We start from the raw sequence: 16,587 nt of genomic DNA, 5'->3' as shown, positions 1-16,587 counted from the left end.
CTTTGTGGACTCACAGAGTGACTCTCTAGAAGTTTAATGTTCCAGTAAAGCTTAATTTCATTTGAGTGCAAAGCAGAAAATATGCTGCTGTCTCCATAAAATCGCCCTGGGTGCCATCACAATGTCCATGCTGCTGTTTCAGGATTCATCCCCTGATGACATTGTGAAGATTTTTTGCTATGTTGTTGTAGTTTTTAAAGAATTAATCACAGAGACTTTTAACCCAACTGGAATAACGTGAATTCAGCGTTGGAGGATTTTCCTCTTTAGTTTTTGGAACAAACGACGCTCTGAATCTTTGCACAGTAATAAAGTCACTTCTATTTCATAGCGATCATCCATACAGGCATGATGATCTCAGGGAAGCCTTCCTGTCTCTCGACAGCCAGGACCTCCAGGCCAGCTTTAGCGATGATGCACCTCATGATGTCCAGGTGGCGGCTGATGCTGCTGTCGATGGGGTCCAGCTTGCAGCCCTGCCGCGCCATATTGTCCTTTATTATGATGACGCCATTTGGACGCAGGCTCTTCTTACAGCGAATCAGGAAGTTCATCAGGTCCTTGTCTGTTAGATGACCTGAGAGAGAGGACAGTTAAGGAACAAAGAGGGAAAAAAAATCACAACTGAGAAACTGATCCCTGCAGGGATCTTTGTTTCCAGTAATTTTCCTACTGGTGTATGCCAAAACTTGCCTAGGTAGATGTAGTCAACAGCACTTGACATAAAAACAGATTATATTGAGTCATACATCAGCTGATTTACTGCAATCTGGTGGTTAAGAAAGGCATTGACATAAAAAAGAGAAAGATTACATTTCCATTTCTTCCCCATGCATCCATCCAAGCAAATCGGGCCAGAAGTCAGCTCCTCCCCATTCCTCCTGGAGGTGTCCATGATTGGATGCTGAACCTCCAAAGCTGGCTCCCCTCAACTCGAAGGAACAGTGAACAGTTGAGCTCAAAGCTCCATCCAGGTGTGCCCCTAAGGCTGAGCTCAGACACCTCGCAAACTAATCTTCTTTACCTTTCTTTGCCTGGTTTTATCAATTACATTAGTCTTTCGTATACTGTGTGAAGTAGAGGTGTTCAGTACAAGTACAGACCAATCTTCGAATCATCAACGAATTTCCAAAGTGAACTGACTACACTCAATCACTATTTTCACTGAATAAGTCACTACCTTTTAGCAGTAAAGTTCCTCACTGGTGACTGAGCTCTCCATTATCAGCTAAGCTTTAATTCACAGCAAGTTGCTTCCTCATCAAAAACTTAGTAAAAGACAGCAAAAGCCACACAGACAACAATAACCTGATCAAAAATAATAGGCTGCTGAGGTATAACCCTCATGTGCAGTGCTTGCATAGACTATTTTTGTGCTGAACTTAATGTGGCTTGGACCACAAACAGAACGTACCACTGAACTGAATCAGCGCTGAACATCAGGCCCTGTGAGCAGAGATGGGTTCACTTACTGTTGCACCCACTGAAGTGCATTTCAACCGCTTAGCTTAGAAAAAAGGTGAACGGACTACAAAGTCAGTCCCAACAAACATTTAAGCTGAACTGAAAAAACTGAATTGAATCAGCAAAGTGAATCGTGTTTTCCAAGATTTTATCTGCAGCTTTTGACCAGAGGTGAGGAATGAAATATAGATAAATTGCTCTTCAGCTCTTCATCACAGCGGTCTGGTATGACGCCCACATCACTGCTGACGCTGCACCCGTCTCTCTGTTGATATCATCCTCCCTCCTACCCTCACTACGGAATGAGACCCAGATGTACTTGAACATCTTCAATCTGAGCAGCCACTAAGTCAGACTTTGGTAAATTGACAGTGTCCAAATTATACCACAGGAATAAAACGGGTAAAACAAAAGCATAGTGTTAGCTGCTGACTACTGAGGGAGGTTTGTCAGGTTATTGATGGGTGTCAAGAAGAAGAGGAGGACGTAGCAATACTCTGTCACTGAGGAGTCACATATGTCAGGAAATTGGAAATCAATACTGGTCTTATCTATGAAAAGAAATCCAGTAAACTATGTTCACTTCTGTTCTTATGTGCTTTTTAAGTAGCAGGCCAGACAGTAAGAGTGTGGATGGGCATTGATGGGTGATTCAGTAGCCTAACCACAACCATAGTTTTTTGCCATAACCACAATCCTCCTCTGATGAATAGAGTAGGAATAAATAATTAAACCTTCAATAACGGATTTTCTTGGCTACTGGGGCAGCAGTAATAAGAACTCAACAATGACGTATCATCATCTTCTAAGTCGACATGTTGAACTTAGCAAACGGTTGTTTATTTACCTGTACACATCCAGCAAGAGCAACATAATAATTCATATGGATCTGGTGTCTGAGTCCACCTAGTGAATCTAAGTCCAGTATTCCCTCTCTTTTAGCTCTGGTTTTGGTCTCCTCCAGCTCCTGAGGAAAACATCTGGCTCTTCAGCTGCTAAATGCTCCGCTATGTCCGGCAGCTGGTCTCTGACTGTGTCCGTCTGCTGTTTGCTGCTGAGCAGGTAGTGGACAGTGGCTTTTTACAGCTGTTTCTCTGAAAACGACGCCATGAGAGCGGTGAGACTGAACCAGAGCGGTAATCAGAGAAACAACGAGCTGAAAATCACTGCAAAGCTCCGTGAAGCCGAGGGGAGCTGCAGGTTCAGCTGATAATTCTCCCTAGTTTCACATTGTCACGTTGTTTTCACATTGTCATTTGATTTGAGTACTGCTGAAACGTAGATTACAGCTGCTTCAAGAAAACGTTAGTCTGAAATGTGATCCAGTCTTGCTCAATTGAGCAAAATCGACAATTTGTCAGGCGGTAGGTTTGAAATAAGATAGCACAGTGAGAGGAGAATCTTTCTTCATTTATTCAACATGAAACCATTCTCCAGGTCCCCAAAGGAATAACTTCACTTACAGATGTAGTCATGACAATACATGATGATTCAAATCTCTCAATACTGCCTGGCTCTATAATACGCAGAATGTAGACTGAGACTCATACTTACATGCCACCCACTGCATCCAGATGACGTCGTACTTGTTTTTTGGAGGCGTGAACTCTTGCAGGTTGTAGCAGTAGTAGGTCTCGATGCGGTTGGCGTCGTCACCCAGGTACTCCTCGTGTGCGTGGAGGAGGAAGTGCTCCATCATGTCCACCATCTCCATTTTCTCAAACACAGGAAGGAGGACACCTTTGGTCACACGCCCGATCCCGGAGCCACAGTCCAGGGCACAGTGTGTGCCGGCCTTACCAGGACCCTGCGGGTGAAAAAACATCCATAACCGCTGCAAAATTCAACCCTATTTAGAGGTTTATCCAGAGGAGAAAGTTAGTACAATACCTGAATTACCTGAATACCTGAATTGAAGACAATCCTTTGTAATAAAACTGAATTTATGAATAACACAAAACAAAATGTACACTTTCCCTGCAGCATGTTATTACCATATCTATAAGTCATAGAGAGGTCCATACTATTTTTTCTGTTGCCAGATGTCAGGCCTCTGCACCTCAAAAGCACCGACACCACAAACAAGTAGACCTCAGTTCCTCAGGGCAACAAAACTATGAACTTTACCACGGGGGAACAAAAAGTCTCCTCACTTGAATCATGCTGCTTTTTCTTCCTTTTCATTTGGTATTCTGACCTCACTCCAACCCCCTCCACATCAGGGGCCCCAGTGTGTGATTGTATGAAAGATGGGGCCCTGAGGAGCTCTGTGCCTGTTACAAGAGGCTTCCTGGTTTCAGTGAATTACTGCCATATTGCGCCATGTGTATGTAGCTCAGTTTAATCTGGATGTATTCTAAATCTTTTCCTGCCACACTTATTTTTAATGGAGATGTCAGGTTTAAACAGGAGCTGTTCACAGCCAGGGAGGACGATGATGTGTAGATGAGCACACACTTGTAGAGGAGTTGGCAGAAAAGACCCTTTTGGAAGTTTTTGGTTTACCATTCAGGGTCTCTGCTTTCAAGTGAGGAGTTAAAAGTCAATTTCTAGACATTTTAGATGCACATAAACAAAAATAAAAACTCAAACTGGAACAAAACATCACCCGCTTTAACTCAGAAAGCAACTATTTCTAGGGCACCAAATGCAGACATCCCTCTACGTAGACGTGTACCACCCAGGTATAAGATGATGTGAAATGGACAGCTTTTAAACTTGATTATGCAATGCAGTGCAACATTTCAAAGGATCTCATCATTGCTATGGAATGATGGGTCACATCTCTATGACGATTGATTACAGGGAAATTTTTCTGTTTTTCAACCCAGACTTGGCTGTAAAATCATGTTCCAGTTCCAGTAATCCACTAAGATTTTTTTTAATGTGGAGAAATGTGGATTGAAGCGTACGTGACAGAAAGATATCAACATTTTTTAAGCATCTAATGCCCATTAGTGGTGAAAAGAGAGGTCAGTTTTCACAGTACCAAAGCTGCTGCTGTGGTTATGCAAAACAACTTACCATCTGAATGGTGGAATATAAATATAGGTAAACTAAAAACCTTTCAGCATAGCACTCATTGAAATAACTTTTAAGAAGGCATATGATTTGTGATTTGTTGTGTCCTGTTTGAAGATGATTAATTGATTATAACAAAACGCTATTCACCAAAGACTTTGTCATTTATGAAGCAAAATGCTAAATGTGCTGGTTCAGGCTTCTCAAATGTGACACAAACTGTGACACATCTTTTTCCTCTATTTTTAGACATTTTATAGATTAAACAGTTAACCGAAAAATGATCAACAGATGAATGAATAATGAAAATAACAGCTGTAGCCCCAGTCGTGTTTCCTGCAATGATAAGTCAGTGAAACCGAGATACATTCTGTTGTAATAAAGCATACTCTGTAACCTATCATGGTCTCATGAGAGACAGAACTTGAGTGCGGGGAATAGAAAAGGGATATTTAGCATATTAAATGCACTGAATTGTATTAACCTTTAGTCCTGAACACTGTATCACAACTGAGCTGTGTTAAATCAGGGCTTGTTGTGTTGACTTTTTCACCAGTGAAAAAAGTAGCCACTTAGTCGTCTCTAGCCCCTTTAAAGCATCCAATCTTAACAGTTTATAATTAGAGCTCCCGTGAAACTGATTCTCTAAATAACCCGGTCTCTGGGCCAAACCTGTTCTCCTGAATTAGCACTTGGAGTCTCCCAACATAAAAAAAACACTCCGGTCCACACTAACGTGCAATATACACACACATACATGCACATGCATGCACAGTAATACACCACATTGCAATTTATGAAACTGTAGATGTTTTTAAACAGAAAAAATGTAGAACTTTTCCCATCCTTTTCCACTCTGGACAAATAAGTGCGAGTAAAAATGACCATAGTACAAAGTGATTAACGGCTGCTGGCGCAGCCTGCTCTGTATGGGTGTTTATGGGGCTGGCATCAAGTCTGTGCCACTGTTAGAAACTGCACTGAGGTCTCCACCCACATCAAACAAGATGGAATTCTTTTTATACAGTAAGGACGATGAATTCCTCGTCCAAAATAGATTCTGACATGTATATTCAGAGATAGCTACAGTAGTGTAAACGGATACACCAATGGACAGAAGTCAGAAGCCACAGTAAAGCGTGCAGATGATGGAGAAACAGCAGAGCGTCTCACATGTTGCTGTATCAAGTTTCCCAGATCTGACTGAGCCTTTGATCTACAGTTTATTGAAGTTGAATGTGAGGTAGTATTTTGTGTCTCTCGGTTGGACTCACCACAAACCTCTGCAGAAATTGCCGGGAACCCTCCAGATCAACGTTGCATATCTCCACAAAATCTCCCATCATGCCCTCCTCCGACGCAGGCACGTCCTCATAGAACTGCTGAGCTCGGTAGTAAAACTGTTTCTCTCCTTTGATGTACTCGCACGTGACCGGGAACAGCTTCACTGTCAAGACACATGGGCAGACGTAAAGAGAAGGTACCGATAGAAAAAAAAAAAAAGAATTCTTAATACTGGTCATTACTTGTCAAGTAATGTTGTGTTACTAAACACCAGGATGAAAAGCAGTTTTCTCTGACTTTGACTAAGCTCAAAATCAGTAAGCAACTGTTTTCACAGGCTAACAAGTACTAACAATGACAGGTAAACTGACCGTTGTGTGTAAAATTAGTGCTACCCATTTAAATTACTGTGTCTTTGAATGCATTCTTATTGTCAAACTCTTGACACTGACAAAAAAAATTAAAAAACCAAACTAAAAGTCTGAAGTTCTTGGAAGCCACAATGTTCTTTAAACTCCAGATGACAAAAGTGTTGGAACGAACAAAGAGCTGATGATTCTAATATTGTGCGTTCATACTGCTCACAGGGCAAATCTTAAAGGCTTTGTGCTTGCTAGGAAAGTCAATGCAAAGATGCCAGTGTATGGTAACAGCTGCATCTGGATGAACTGAGTGTTTCATCTTGAGTGAAATGTCACTGATCCTGAGGCTTAATGACTTAAATTAATAAATGTACAAGGAAAGAGGGAGAGATCTAGAGGGAAACAAAATGAAAGAACCAACGTCTGTACAATTCGTGCAATGATTGTTTGGGGTAAATTAACACAAACTCTGAAGATATTCTGAGAGTCAAAGTCATGCGCATAATCGCTTTGCATCAGTCTGAATGCAGATTTTGTGTCTAACCGCTAATGGGACTACAAACGTAAGATTTGACCTGCAGCTGACACCCGAGCTCAAAAGTCATTAAAATAAAAAGGGTCTGTCCTCTGGGGAGCATGAACACGAACCTGCACAGTAAATTTCAGAACAATCTCTCTGTGATTTTAGTCTGTAGATACTGGATTTTGTCCTGACGGCGGCGCTGGCAGGGAGATCAGATTCATCCTCTGGAGACCACAGAGATCCAGAGCAAATTTCATGACAATCTCACCGGCAGTTTTTGAGATATCTTAGATTGGACCAGACTCATAGACCAACTAACACCACCAGCAAACCACAAAAACAAAAGAATGGTTAAAGGTGATTAGCAAATGGAGAGCTACACCAGCCACTACAGTTTTAAGTTAGTGATGAGGAACTGGGAACAGGGTATTTGCACCAGCACATAGGACATGACAGTGGACTGATCTGCATGGAGAGGGTCATTGTTCAAACCTCAAAGGAAACAGTTTGACCACCAGAAGACTACAAATAAGGACGTTCTCCTACAACTCCTACACTCTGCTCAGCTGTTAGAAGATATCATGCTGATTGGTTCATGTGTAATCTTGTGTATTTACAAACGTCTTTAGGTTTACCAATTAGTAAAAGGTTAATATTACTGAAGAAGCTGTGGGCCTTAAAGGATTGTTTGCATCTAAAACCACAACAGTTCTCAATTGTGGCGTTTATTCTTTTTTAAATGCTCAGACATGTGGTGTACTACAATTCTTCTTTTATAATATGATGTCAACGACATACTGCGACATTAAGAAACTTAACAACTGGCTTCTTAAACTATCCCAACCTTTCACTGCCTCGGTTCTGCTGAGCTGAAATAAATCCTGCAGAATGAACGCAACATTTTCGAAGGCTTAGATGACACGTTCCTGGCGTAGAGGGGGTGAGGGGTTGGGGAGGTGCGGGTCATGGGGGAAGGTCCCACTGCTTGTCAAGCATCTCCAGTGGCAGGATTCATGACACCGTGGTGAAACATTAAGAGGGGGGATTTATTTTCACCTGGGCTCCCTCCTCCATGTTAGAAACATCAGGACGAGGCAGAGAGCCAGGGAACAGACAGAATCATTCAGCACATTGAAGTCTCACTAAAAACAAGGTGTAGAAACAGACAAATCATGCTGTGACTTTCCAGGGAAGTGCCCACTTTTTGAGGATATATTTGAGGATTTCGTCATGGCGTCAGGTTTGATCAGAGTACCTAGAATGGGAAAGTTCATGTCTTGTGACCCCCCCCAGGAGGGCTCTCAGAGGAAGGGTAAGTATAGAATCAGCGAGCGAGACCAAGACGAAGGGCAAAAAGCATGACGACGTACACGTCTGCCAAGGGAGAGTCAATCTAGTGCCACCATGTCCATCTATCTCTCACCTTCAAAGTGGGCCAGCTCATTAGAAGCTGCGAGAAAAGGCTGACCTTTGGCCTTCGATGTAACAGAATCTGTGACGTCTGTATTGTTTAATACAGGGTCAGAAGATTCATGTTTATATCCGATGTCTTAGGCCTAAAATTAAATCCAGTGGCACCCCTCCAACATGTGTAGGGTACATAAATATTTTAGGTAGACTTGTCATTTTCTGTATTAAGTAACAAAAAAGGCTAATATGTATATTTCATTCAGTCCATTTAAAGCCGTCATGGCTGTGAAATGTGAATAAATCCGACTGCGTCCCTGTGACTGTCATGTATAGAGCCGACTGACATGAGATGGTGCTTTCATGCTTGACATGCCATGCCATTAATGGGCCTCACATCACGTTAAGGCGTCTTTGAGCCAGAATGGACAGCAGGACAGGATCTCCTGTTTCCGCAGCTTGTGGTTTTATGATTGACAAGTGCACAGTCTGGAGCGGATTAGGTTCAATTCACACTTACAACATTCAACAATGAAGAGTACTATCACAATGCACTGTAGAGCTTGTAATAGGCTTGTTAGTTCGCTCTTAACCAAGGATCAGGGCTCTAGTTGTTGTTTCCTTTCTTTATAAAGCGCCTTTAAATCCTTTAGGTTGCTACCAGCCATGAGCAAAAGAATACTGAACTCATTAATATTCACTCACTAGCATATTCTATGAGAAATAGAGTTTAAAATCAGCAACAACAACTCAGCACAACATTCATACATAACATACAGTCTGACCCTACTTCTGGGTTTTACAACGAGGATTTTATTTCATCATTCATTATGAAGCGCTAAAACATAACACGGGGGTATTTTGTTCATATTTGACAGCAACAGGGAAATACTCTCACTTTATTTTTTGATGTGGGTGTCTGCAAAACAAGTAAAAAGGTTTCTTTGTTATAGTCTAAGATGATATTTGCTTTGCAGCAGGTTAAGGCAGAGTATTGGCTACTCCACTGACTGTATATCGTCCCGAAAAAAAGCCCAAGAGCAACAAATAATACCTTTAAATTAACGTACTAGTATTTTGAAACATTTATTTATTTTATATTACTGTTGAACTCCTTCCGAAGTGCAACATTCATTCATTCATTCCACTAAATTCCCCACAATATGAAAATCAACTTGAAATAGGTGAACAGTGAACATCAAGTTTGACTTGACAATGAAAATGTGACTAACTGAACTAAATAAAGATTTTTACTGCTGGGGTGCAAAGTCTCTAAAGGTTTATTTTCACAAATTTCACTGGCTGTGTGAAAGGGACACTGTAGGAAATACATTTTAAAAAATAAACTAGAGACCATCTTGCGATGGGATCACAGCAGCCGTGACGCCTGTCAACATGTTGACGTTCCGACCAACGAGTACTCAGTAGTCGTTACTACATCACTGACGGTCGTCACGGCTGCTGTGATCCCATCGCAAGATGTTCTGTAGTGTTACCTAATGTCTTAGAGTGGACGGGGCTGATTGAAGTTGTGACACGGGGATCCATGACTTCAAATGAATGTGGGCCTGGGATGGAAAGTGGGGGGGGTCAATGGCCCCTACCCTACTTCCGACCCCCTACTGGCTGCGTCCTTGCTCAGACCACACCCATCTTTGAACTCGGCCCTCATTTTTATCTCAGCTACACACCTGTCAAGTTTGGTGACTTCATCTTGCACGGTTGTGACGCTGTCACGGTGAAAAAATCCACACACACAGACAGAAAGACACAGACAGACAAAAGTACAGTACTCAAAACTGCCTCTGTGGTAGTTCCCGCTACAGTAGGTGTCTCCAGGACCACAATTTGCCACGACGACACACACAGACACACACACACACACACACACACAGACTCACGAGGTGAAAACAATGCCAGCCATGCTGTCGCGGCTGGTAATTAGTAAGTAAATGACCATATATTGTATGCTTTGCATAACAATCGGCAGCAATGTAAAGTGATTTGTTGTCAACCAAAACATGCAAAACCACCAGTGTGCTTTGTCACCTATGCCCAATCCTTAATAGAGTTGAGGTTGTAAATCTTGTCCTTTTGACGGTGTGAGGTTGGACCTTTGTGTGGCCCTTCTTACCCAGAGGAATCTTCTCCAGCAGGTACAGGTAGCTGACAAAGAACTCGCTCCTCAGCGAGTGGTGCAGGTGGAAGGACATGCTGTGGCGACACATGCTGTCATCTGTCTCTTTCCAGCGATCCCTGAAGGCTTGATGAGCACCTTTGTACTCAATGTTGCACAATGAGCTGTTTCTATCATCTTCAAGCGAAATCTCCATTTTGGCTGTACACGACCTCCTGGCACCTCACAGAGCGCTGTTCGTTGGCCAGAAGGTGTTTGACTGTTTCTCCAGCTGCTGCTATATCTGTCTGGCTGAGTGTTCAACACGTCTCTGCCAGTGTTCAACTGATCAGCAGAGATCTTTTACGCAGGGCGGCGCTCAGGACGTCCCGCCAGATTTACAGATCACCTGCTAGGGACACTGACTTTGGTGGAGTGAGGGAGGGGGGCGGGGACATGGAGGGACATGGCTTCTGTCTAAAGACTCTCGGGACCAACAAGCACGCACAAAGGCGACTTGACTTCAGGCTTTACATTCCAGCAGCACATGAGAGTCCGACCTCGAGCCCTTGCTGCCATATAATGTGGTCCTAAAATTAGCAGCGTCTTCTCGTGTTTGTATGCATGGCTCCCGTTTTGTACTAGCACAGTTCCCCAAACCCCAGAAAACCGAGTTACAATTTAGGCTCCAAGTCATCTTAATCCCTTAGTGCACAGACCCAAAAGAACATTTGATTGTTTTTCCCATGTTTGTTTATAATGTACAGTGAAGCCTTTGGGGTTCTTAAGAGACGTAATGTACTGTAAATTCTCAGTAAGAGTAAACAACCTTTGTGCTAGCTAGCCCCAGTTCGTACCTCCCATATATTATCGTAACATTTCAATGGCAATCTTTAAAAAAAACAAAAAAACAAAACTCAGAACGTAACAGTAAAGACATAGTTCAACATTTTGCTTATTCACTTTCTTTCTGAGAGTGATACGAGAAGATGGATATCAGTCTAATTTCTGTGTGTTAAGTACAGCGTTGACGTCAGGACATAGTTAGCCGAGCTTAGCATAAAGACTGGAAGCAGTGGGAAACAACTAGCATGGTTCGGTGCAAAGCTGAAGAATACAGTTACAGTAGGTTACTGACTTTTTTTTACATTTCTGTTTGCGTATGGGTGAAACAAACCAGATACAACATGTTAATCAGTGAGGTTGTTGGTAGGTGTATTTTTGAACTCTTATTCCTCTGTGTCATTGAGCTCCATGAACACACACACTGTAGGTTACTTTGACTGAATCCCTCACACCCTGTCCAGCTGCACCAAACACTCATTAGAGCACCTAATGTGGATCAATCCGCAGCTGAAAATAATCCCCAACAAATGCACTATTTCCTCTTGTTCGTGTGACGTTAGTTTAAAAAATACTGTGACCAGCTGTTTTAGGAAACTATGAGACTCGTTAAAAAATGAAACTATATATTTGTGATGTTTTTTTAAAGATTTATGTCCTCAGTGGGAACCAATGGGCTTGGAGCAGCCACAGACAGGCTAGGAAGGTAAGAAGGTGTTGAGAGACAGACTTGGATGTTGGTTTGGGTCTTGCTGAAAATAGAAAAATAACACCAGACTTATCCTTTAAAAACCTGAACCTGTTGCGGGTGAGTGTCCCAGTAATGTCGTCTTACCAGCAATGTGTGTCACATTTACTGACCTCTTCAGGTTGACACTTGCCATTTGACCTCAGGATAAGTTACAGTAGTTCGGTGGCTTAACTAGTGGTTAGTAGTTCCCATTCTTGACCTAATATATAAAAGGTATTAGCCGTGCAGGTGACATGTTTGAAACACAGTGGTTGAAGATTGTTTGTGTTTTGTTGAGGAAAACACAACGTAAGACGTTTGCATAAAACTAAATCTCATACTGTTAAACCAACGATCCACACGTGTTCTCGTTGAACCAGAGATGATTCACTCAGTGACCAGGGAATACTGTATATTTTAAACCCCTAACACAAATAATTTTCTGATATGTCCATCACAAGCCACAGGCTAAATTTATACAGGTGACATGAGCTGTCGCATAGGTGGGGAATGACAGATGCTGAGACAAGCAAATACTTTCTGGAGAGCTGTTTTACCACGTCGCAGTATCTATTCCAACTAGTGGTCATTGGCTTATTTCTTACTTGTAACTTTCATTAAGTAGATACACGGCTGGTGTGGATTTCACAGGGGAGGTTGTTCAGGTTGATAAAGTTTCCAAAATTCACATGAAAAATGCTCCTCTGAAAAATATTGTTCTTATGAAGCCTTACAAGTCGTATTTTATTGCATCGCCCACTGTCTTACATTGCTTAATCGGCAGGGAAGGAGTCCTCCTACTCAGTGGGTGGTCATGCTACTATTGAATTTGGACAAAGTTAGGTTCTCTGTACATGGGTCAGAGGAGAAATATTACAAATCCTGGTTCCCTTTTATTACCCGTGTCGAAAACCTGTCTCTAGCATAAACATTTGATATTCTCAAGACTGCTGACAGGTACACTGGAATCACACCAATGTCAAGATTACATAAGCACTTCTGCTGTACTTTTTTAATTTCAAAAATGTATAGGTAAAGTTGTAGAAAAGTTGTATTTCATTAAAACAAGTTTTTTTTTTTTTTTTTAAAGTCTGCAAGGGCTGGGAGATACTTTCAGTCTGTTTCCAAAAAGATTTCTCAACAATAGACAAAAATGACTTGATAAGCGATTTTTGCAGTGCTTTTGCTACCCCCTCTGCTTTAAGCAGTCACTTTTTTCTGTCAAATCCCTTAACAAGCAAAATCTAGAGGGTACCTCAATGAATACTAGGGTACAGTGTATTAGAAAATGTTTACTTGTGCTCAGTGTTGAGGTTGAAGTGGTAAACCGAAGTGGGGAAATTTGGATTTTCAGGAGAATCCACTGGTTGAACTGCATCTCTACACACAAAGTAAAAACAGTCAAAAGAAAATTTAAGCCAATTCCGGGTTGCATAATGCGCAGCGCAAGAACCCCCAGGTTCACAGACCCTTTCGACTTTAGGTCATGTTCAGTGTTATCTAACCCTGAAACACTGTGGTGGCCTATGTGACTGCAGCCTGCAGCCAGAACATCCATCATATTATCTGCAGATAGATTCCAGTCTAAAAGAGGAACAGCAGTTTTGCTTTACTTTTGTTATAACGCTGAGGGAGAGAAAGAAGAATGGAGAAGGAAGGAGAATTTCTGCTCGTTGACAACAATATTAGTTGCACATTTAGAATTTTTGTGAGTGAGCACATGTTCAATCATTTAAGAGGTTGGTTTTGACTATTTCTTTGTCCATTCCCCAGCTGCTTACATTCATTGGCCGCTGTTGGCAAAGTCTACCATACATTTTCCCCATATATATCTGACTGCATTAAAACTAGGGTCTACCATGTATTCACCGAGTGACCAGAATAAATAGCCCTGTATACTGCACTGGGATCCAATGCAACAGTCCCCTGTAAAACTTATCACTGTTAAATTGTTGTTGCCAGTGTGTCAGAGAGGTGTTGGATGATTATTTTAAGCTGTTTTAAACGTTTATTCCTCCTTAAATCCATTACAGTGTAGTCCAATATATAAGTACGGGCTTTAAAATGACCAACTCCTTTGTTAAACAGTGTAACTAACATTGGTCACTCGTTGTACTTTTTTATTTTAGAATGACATTTTGTAGTAGAGCACAGTCCCCAGAGGATGAATCATAATAACTTTAGTGATCCCTTCTAGGTCTAATGCCACCATCAGGTTGATGTTTGGTTGGTTGGGTGAAATACCTAGACAAACATTTGATGCATTGCCATGATATTTGGCTCAGACATCCATGGTCCCCAGAGGATGAATCCTAATCACTTTGGTGATCCCCTTACTTTTTATATAGTAGTCTGACCAGCAGGGAAACATTTTCATTTATTCTGCAAAGCATCTTGACATCAACTTGATGGACTGACACAAAAACCTGTAGCCTACAGACATTCATAGCCCCCAGATGATGTGTTCTAATGACTTAGGTAATTCCAGGACCTTTCCTCTAGTACCACCACCAGGCTGACATTTGTGGGTTATGTGGAGGCTTGACAACAATTGGATGGATTGCCATGAAATGTGGCTCAGACATTCATGGTCCCCACAGGATGAACTGTAATAACTTTGGTGATCCTCCGACTTTTTAGTGCGCCATCATCAGGTAATAACTTTATAATAACTTTATGGTACAGATCAGAGTGTTTTACACCAAATTACATTTGAAAAAATAAGGAAATTAAACTACAGCAATCCATGCTGTAAAACAGCAGGTAGGTTCATTAAGATTCAGAAAAGGGAAGGCTGAGGACTAGTTATTTAAAAAAAAAAAAATGTACAAAGATGAGTCTCTAGATGATTCCTAAGTGATAATATACAAGAGTTGCATGTCGGATATTTATGGGCAGGCTATCACACAGTTTTGGCCAAGAACCTTGGAACAAAAGGCTCCCTCCCCATACTTGTATTTATCAACTGTAGGAAGCTACTGTACATTTCAATGCTCAAGGGTGGGAGTTGGAAGTGTAGAAATTCTAAAAGAGATAAGCAGCCAATTCAGTAGCCCTAATCTTTCTTTGGTGGTCAGACCACTAAATCACGGCCTCATGGCCTCTAATATTCTGGCTACATCGCTGCTGCTGCTGCTGCTGCTGCTGTTCAGCTTCAGGGCAGGTCTGGTTCCTCCATCTGAGATGACTAAGCACAGACGAAACCAGAGACGACATTATTAAAAACGTCCGAGGAGTGAGACGCGATGTGTCTTTTGCACTGGGTTTCACAGCAGCCTCGTCCTCCGACGCGACAGGGGGCAGCAGTCTCTCCCGTACGGGCGCTTTCGGACGCCGAGTCGCCGCCCTAGCAACAAGCCGAGGTGATAACTAACATCCGCCCCGAACTGTCTCCGCTCCCCGGCATCTGCGGAAAATCCGATGTGGTTTTTCTCTCTTGTCTAAAATGGAGAGTTTGCACGCAGGAGATCCGCGGTATCCGAAAAGGTAACGGCTGCCGGTTTGACAGCCGCTAGCGCATTATTGACGTTTGACACGGCAGCTAACCGCTCAGCGATGACATCGCGGCTAACGGCCGCTGCTAACGTTGGGTCTGGTTCAGGGCGTGCTGAGAAAATCGGCACGTCGTGATGCTTCAAACAAACAAACGAACGAACGAACCGTCGGACAAAACCGATTCGAGAATTCGTGAACCATTGACACCGAGGAATAATCCACTCGCCGTTATTGTCCTGCTGAAAACTGTTCACACTTCTGCTAAAGGTGCTTGTTGTGTGGATGAAAGGGTGTCATTTACCACTCAAACCCTCTTACCTGTTGTTGTGACCTGTTTCAGGAAACTCAATTGAATAATTTTATATGCTGTATATCTCAGTCAGCCCATGCCTGTTTTCTGATTGTAGCTGCATATAACATGAGGCACAATAGATAACACAACAAATATTGAATACCCACACTGTCTTATCTGAGGCTCAAGTATTGCCATTAAAAACAGGTGCATTTATTTCTCTATTTATTGATGCTACTGTTGAAAAATCCGTTTAGTTTCATTTTTAAAATATATATTTATGTAGCAGTTGCACCGCTGTGGCAGTATCTCAGGTAGTCAGGTTTAATTGAATAAAATGAGAATTACATTTCACGATTCACTATATAAATCTATCAATTCATACTTAATCACTTTATTTCTCCCCAAAGGGCGGTTGGTTGTGCAGCAGTGAAACAGAATTTCAAAAAAAAAAATTACATCATATAAATACAGAGTGGAAATGAGTGAAAAACAGAGTTGAAACAATTTAAAAACAAGTTATATCATAAATAAGAATATAAAATCACAAAATATTTAGAAGATAGATCTTTAACGGGTATTACTGAGGTCCAGCACCGATGCTGGTGATAAGGTCTGGCTCACAGCAGGTGTTCCAGTTCATCCCTGGATGAGGGACTGGGAAAACTGTGAACTTCTTTGCCTTTTAGCCCACACTTATTTTGTTTGTATGTGACTCACAGGAGAGTGAAGGGCTGTACTCTGGATGTCCACCCGACTGAGAAAGCCCTTGTCGTTCAGTACGAGGTGGAGGCAACTATCCTGGGAGAGCTGGGGGATCCTGTGGTTGGAGAACGCAAAGAGTGTCAGAAAATGTGAGCAGAATCACTAAATTCAGGCTTTAGATTTTACAGTCATACTCCACATGACCTTTTGACGATGTACAGCCTACTTCAAGTGATTGGAAGAATGAGCATTGAATTGTAATGCCTTCCAGAGCAAGAAGATTACCTTTAAACAGAATAATGAGAGTATCACAACCAAATCCTAAATTACATCTATTCCTGTACC

General features: G+C 41.9%; 2 protein-coding genes across 2 annotated transcripts in view; one reads left to right on the top strand and one right to left on the bottom strand.

The window, feature by feature from the left end:
* Positions 1 to 320: 320 nt before the first annotated feature.
* On the bottom strand, positions 321 to 10,394 carry mettl11b (methyltransferase like 11B). The gene is made up of 4 exons (XM_040129494.1): positions 10,196 to 10,394; positions 5,760 to 5,932; positions 3,019 to 3,271; positions 321 to 577 (listed from the first exon to the last, which is right to left on the bottom strand). The coding sequence occupies exons 1-4, from the start codon at positions 10,392 to 10,394 to the stop codon at positions 321 to 323; spliced, it is 882 nt and encodes a 293-aa protein (XP_039985428.1).
* Positions 10,395 to 15,110: 4,716 nt separating this feature from the next.
* Positions 15,111 to 16,587, top strand: part of kifap3a (kinesin-associated protein 3a) — a 36,591-nt gene continuing 35,114 nt past the window's right edge. The window contains exons 1-2 of the mRNA XM_040127753.1: positions 15,111 to 15,236; positions 16,260 to 16,391. Of these exons, the coding sequence (XP_039983687.1) occupies positions 15,196 to 15,236; positions 16,260 to 16,391 (173 nt within the window). The 5' untranslated portion in view covers positions 15,111 to 15,195. The remainder of the gene's footprint in view (positions 15,237 to 16,259; positions 16,392 to 16,587) is intronic.

This window comes from Xiphias gladius, chromosome 6 (genome assembly GCF_016859285.1).
Source record: "Xiphias gladius isolate SHS-SW01 ecotype Sanya breed wild chromosome 6, ASM1685928v1, whole genome shotgun sequence".
Lineage (NCBI taxonomy): Eukaryota > Metazoa > Chordata > Actinopteri > Istiophoriformes > Xiphiidae > Xiphias > Xiphias gladius.
Note: the sequence above shows the minus strand (reverse complement) of the source record. Positions and strands in the feature narration are given on the sequence as shown.

Coding starts and splice junctions, on each gene's coding strand:
- mettl11b (XM_040129494.1), bottom strand. CDS start 10,394: ATGGAGATTTCGCTTGAAGATGATAGAAACAGCTCATTGTGCAACATT. Junction 3,272..5,759: donor AATTTCTGCAGAGGTTTGTG/GTGAGTCCAACC, acceptor TTTCACCCGCAG/GGTCCTGGTAAGGCCGGCAC. Junction 578..3,018: donor CTGGATGCAGTGGGTGGCAT/GTAAGTATGAGT, acceptor CCTCTCTCTCAG/GTCATCTAACAGACAAGGAC.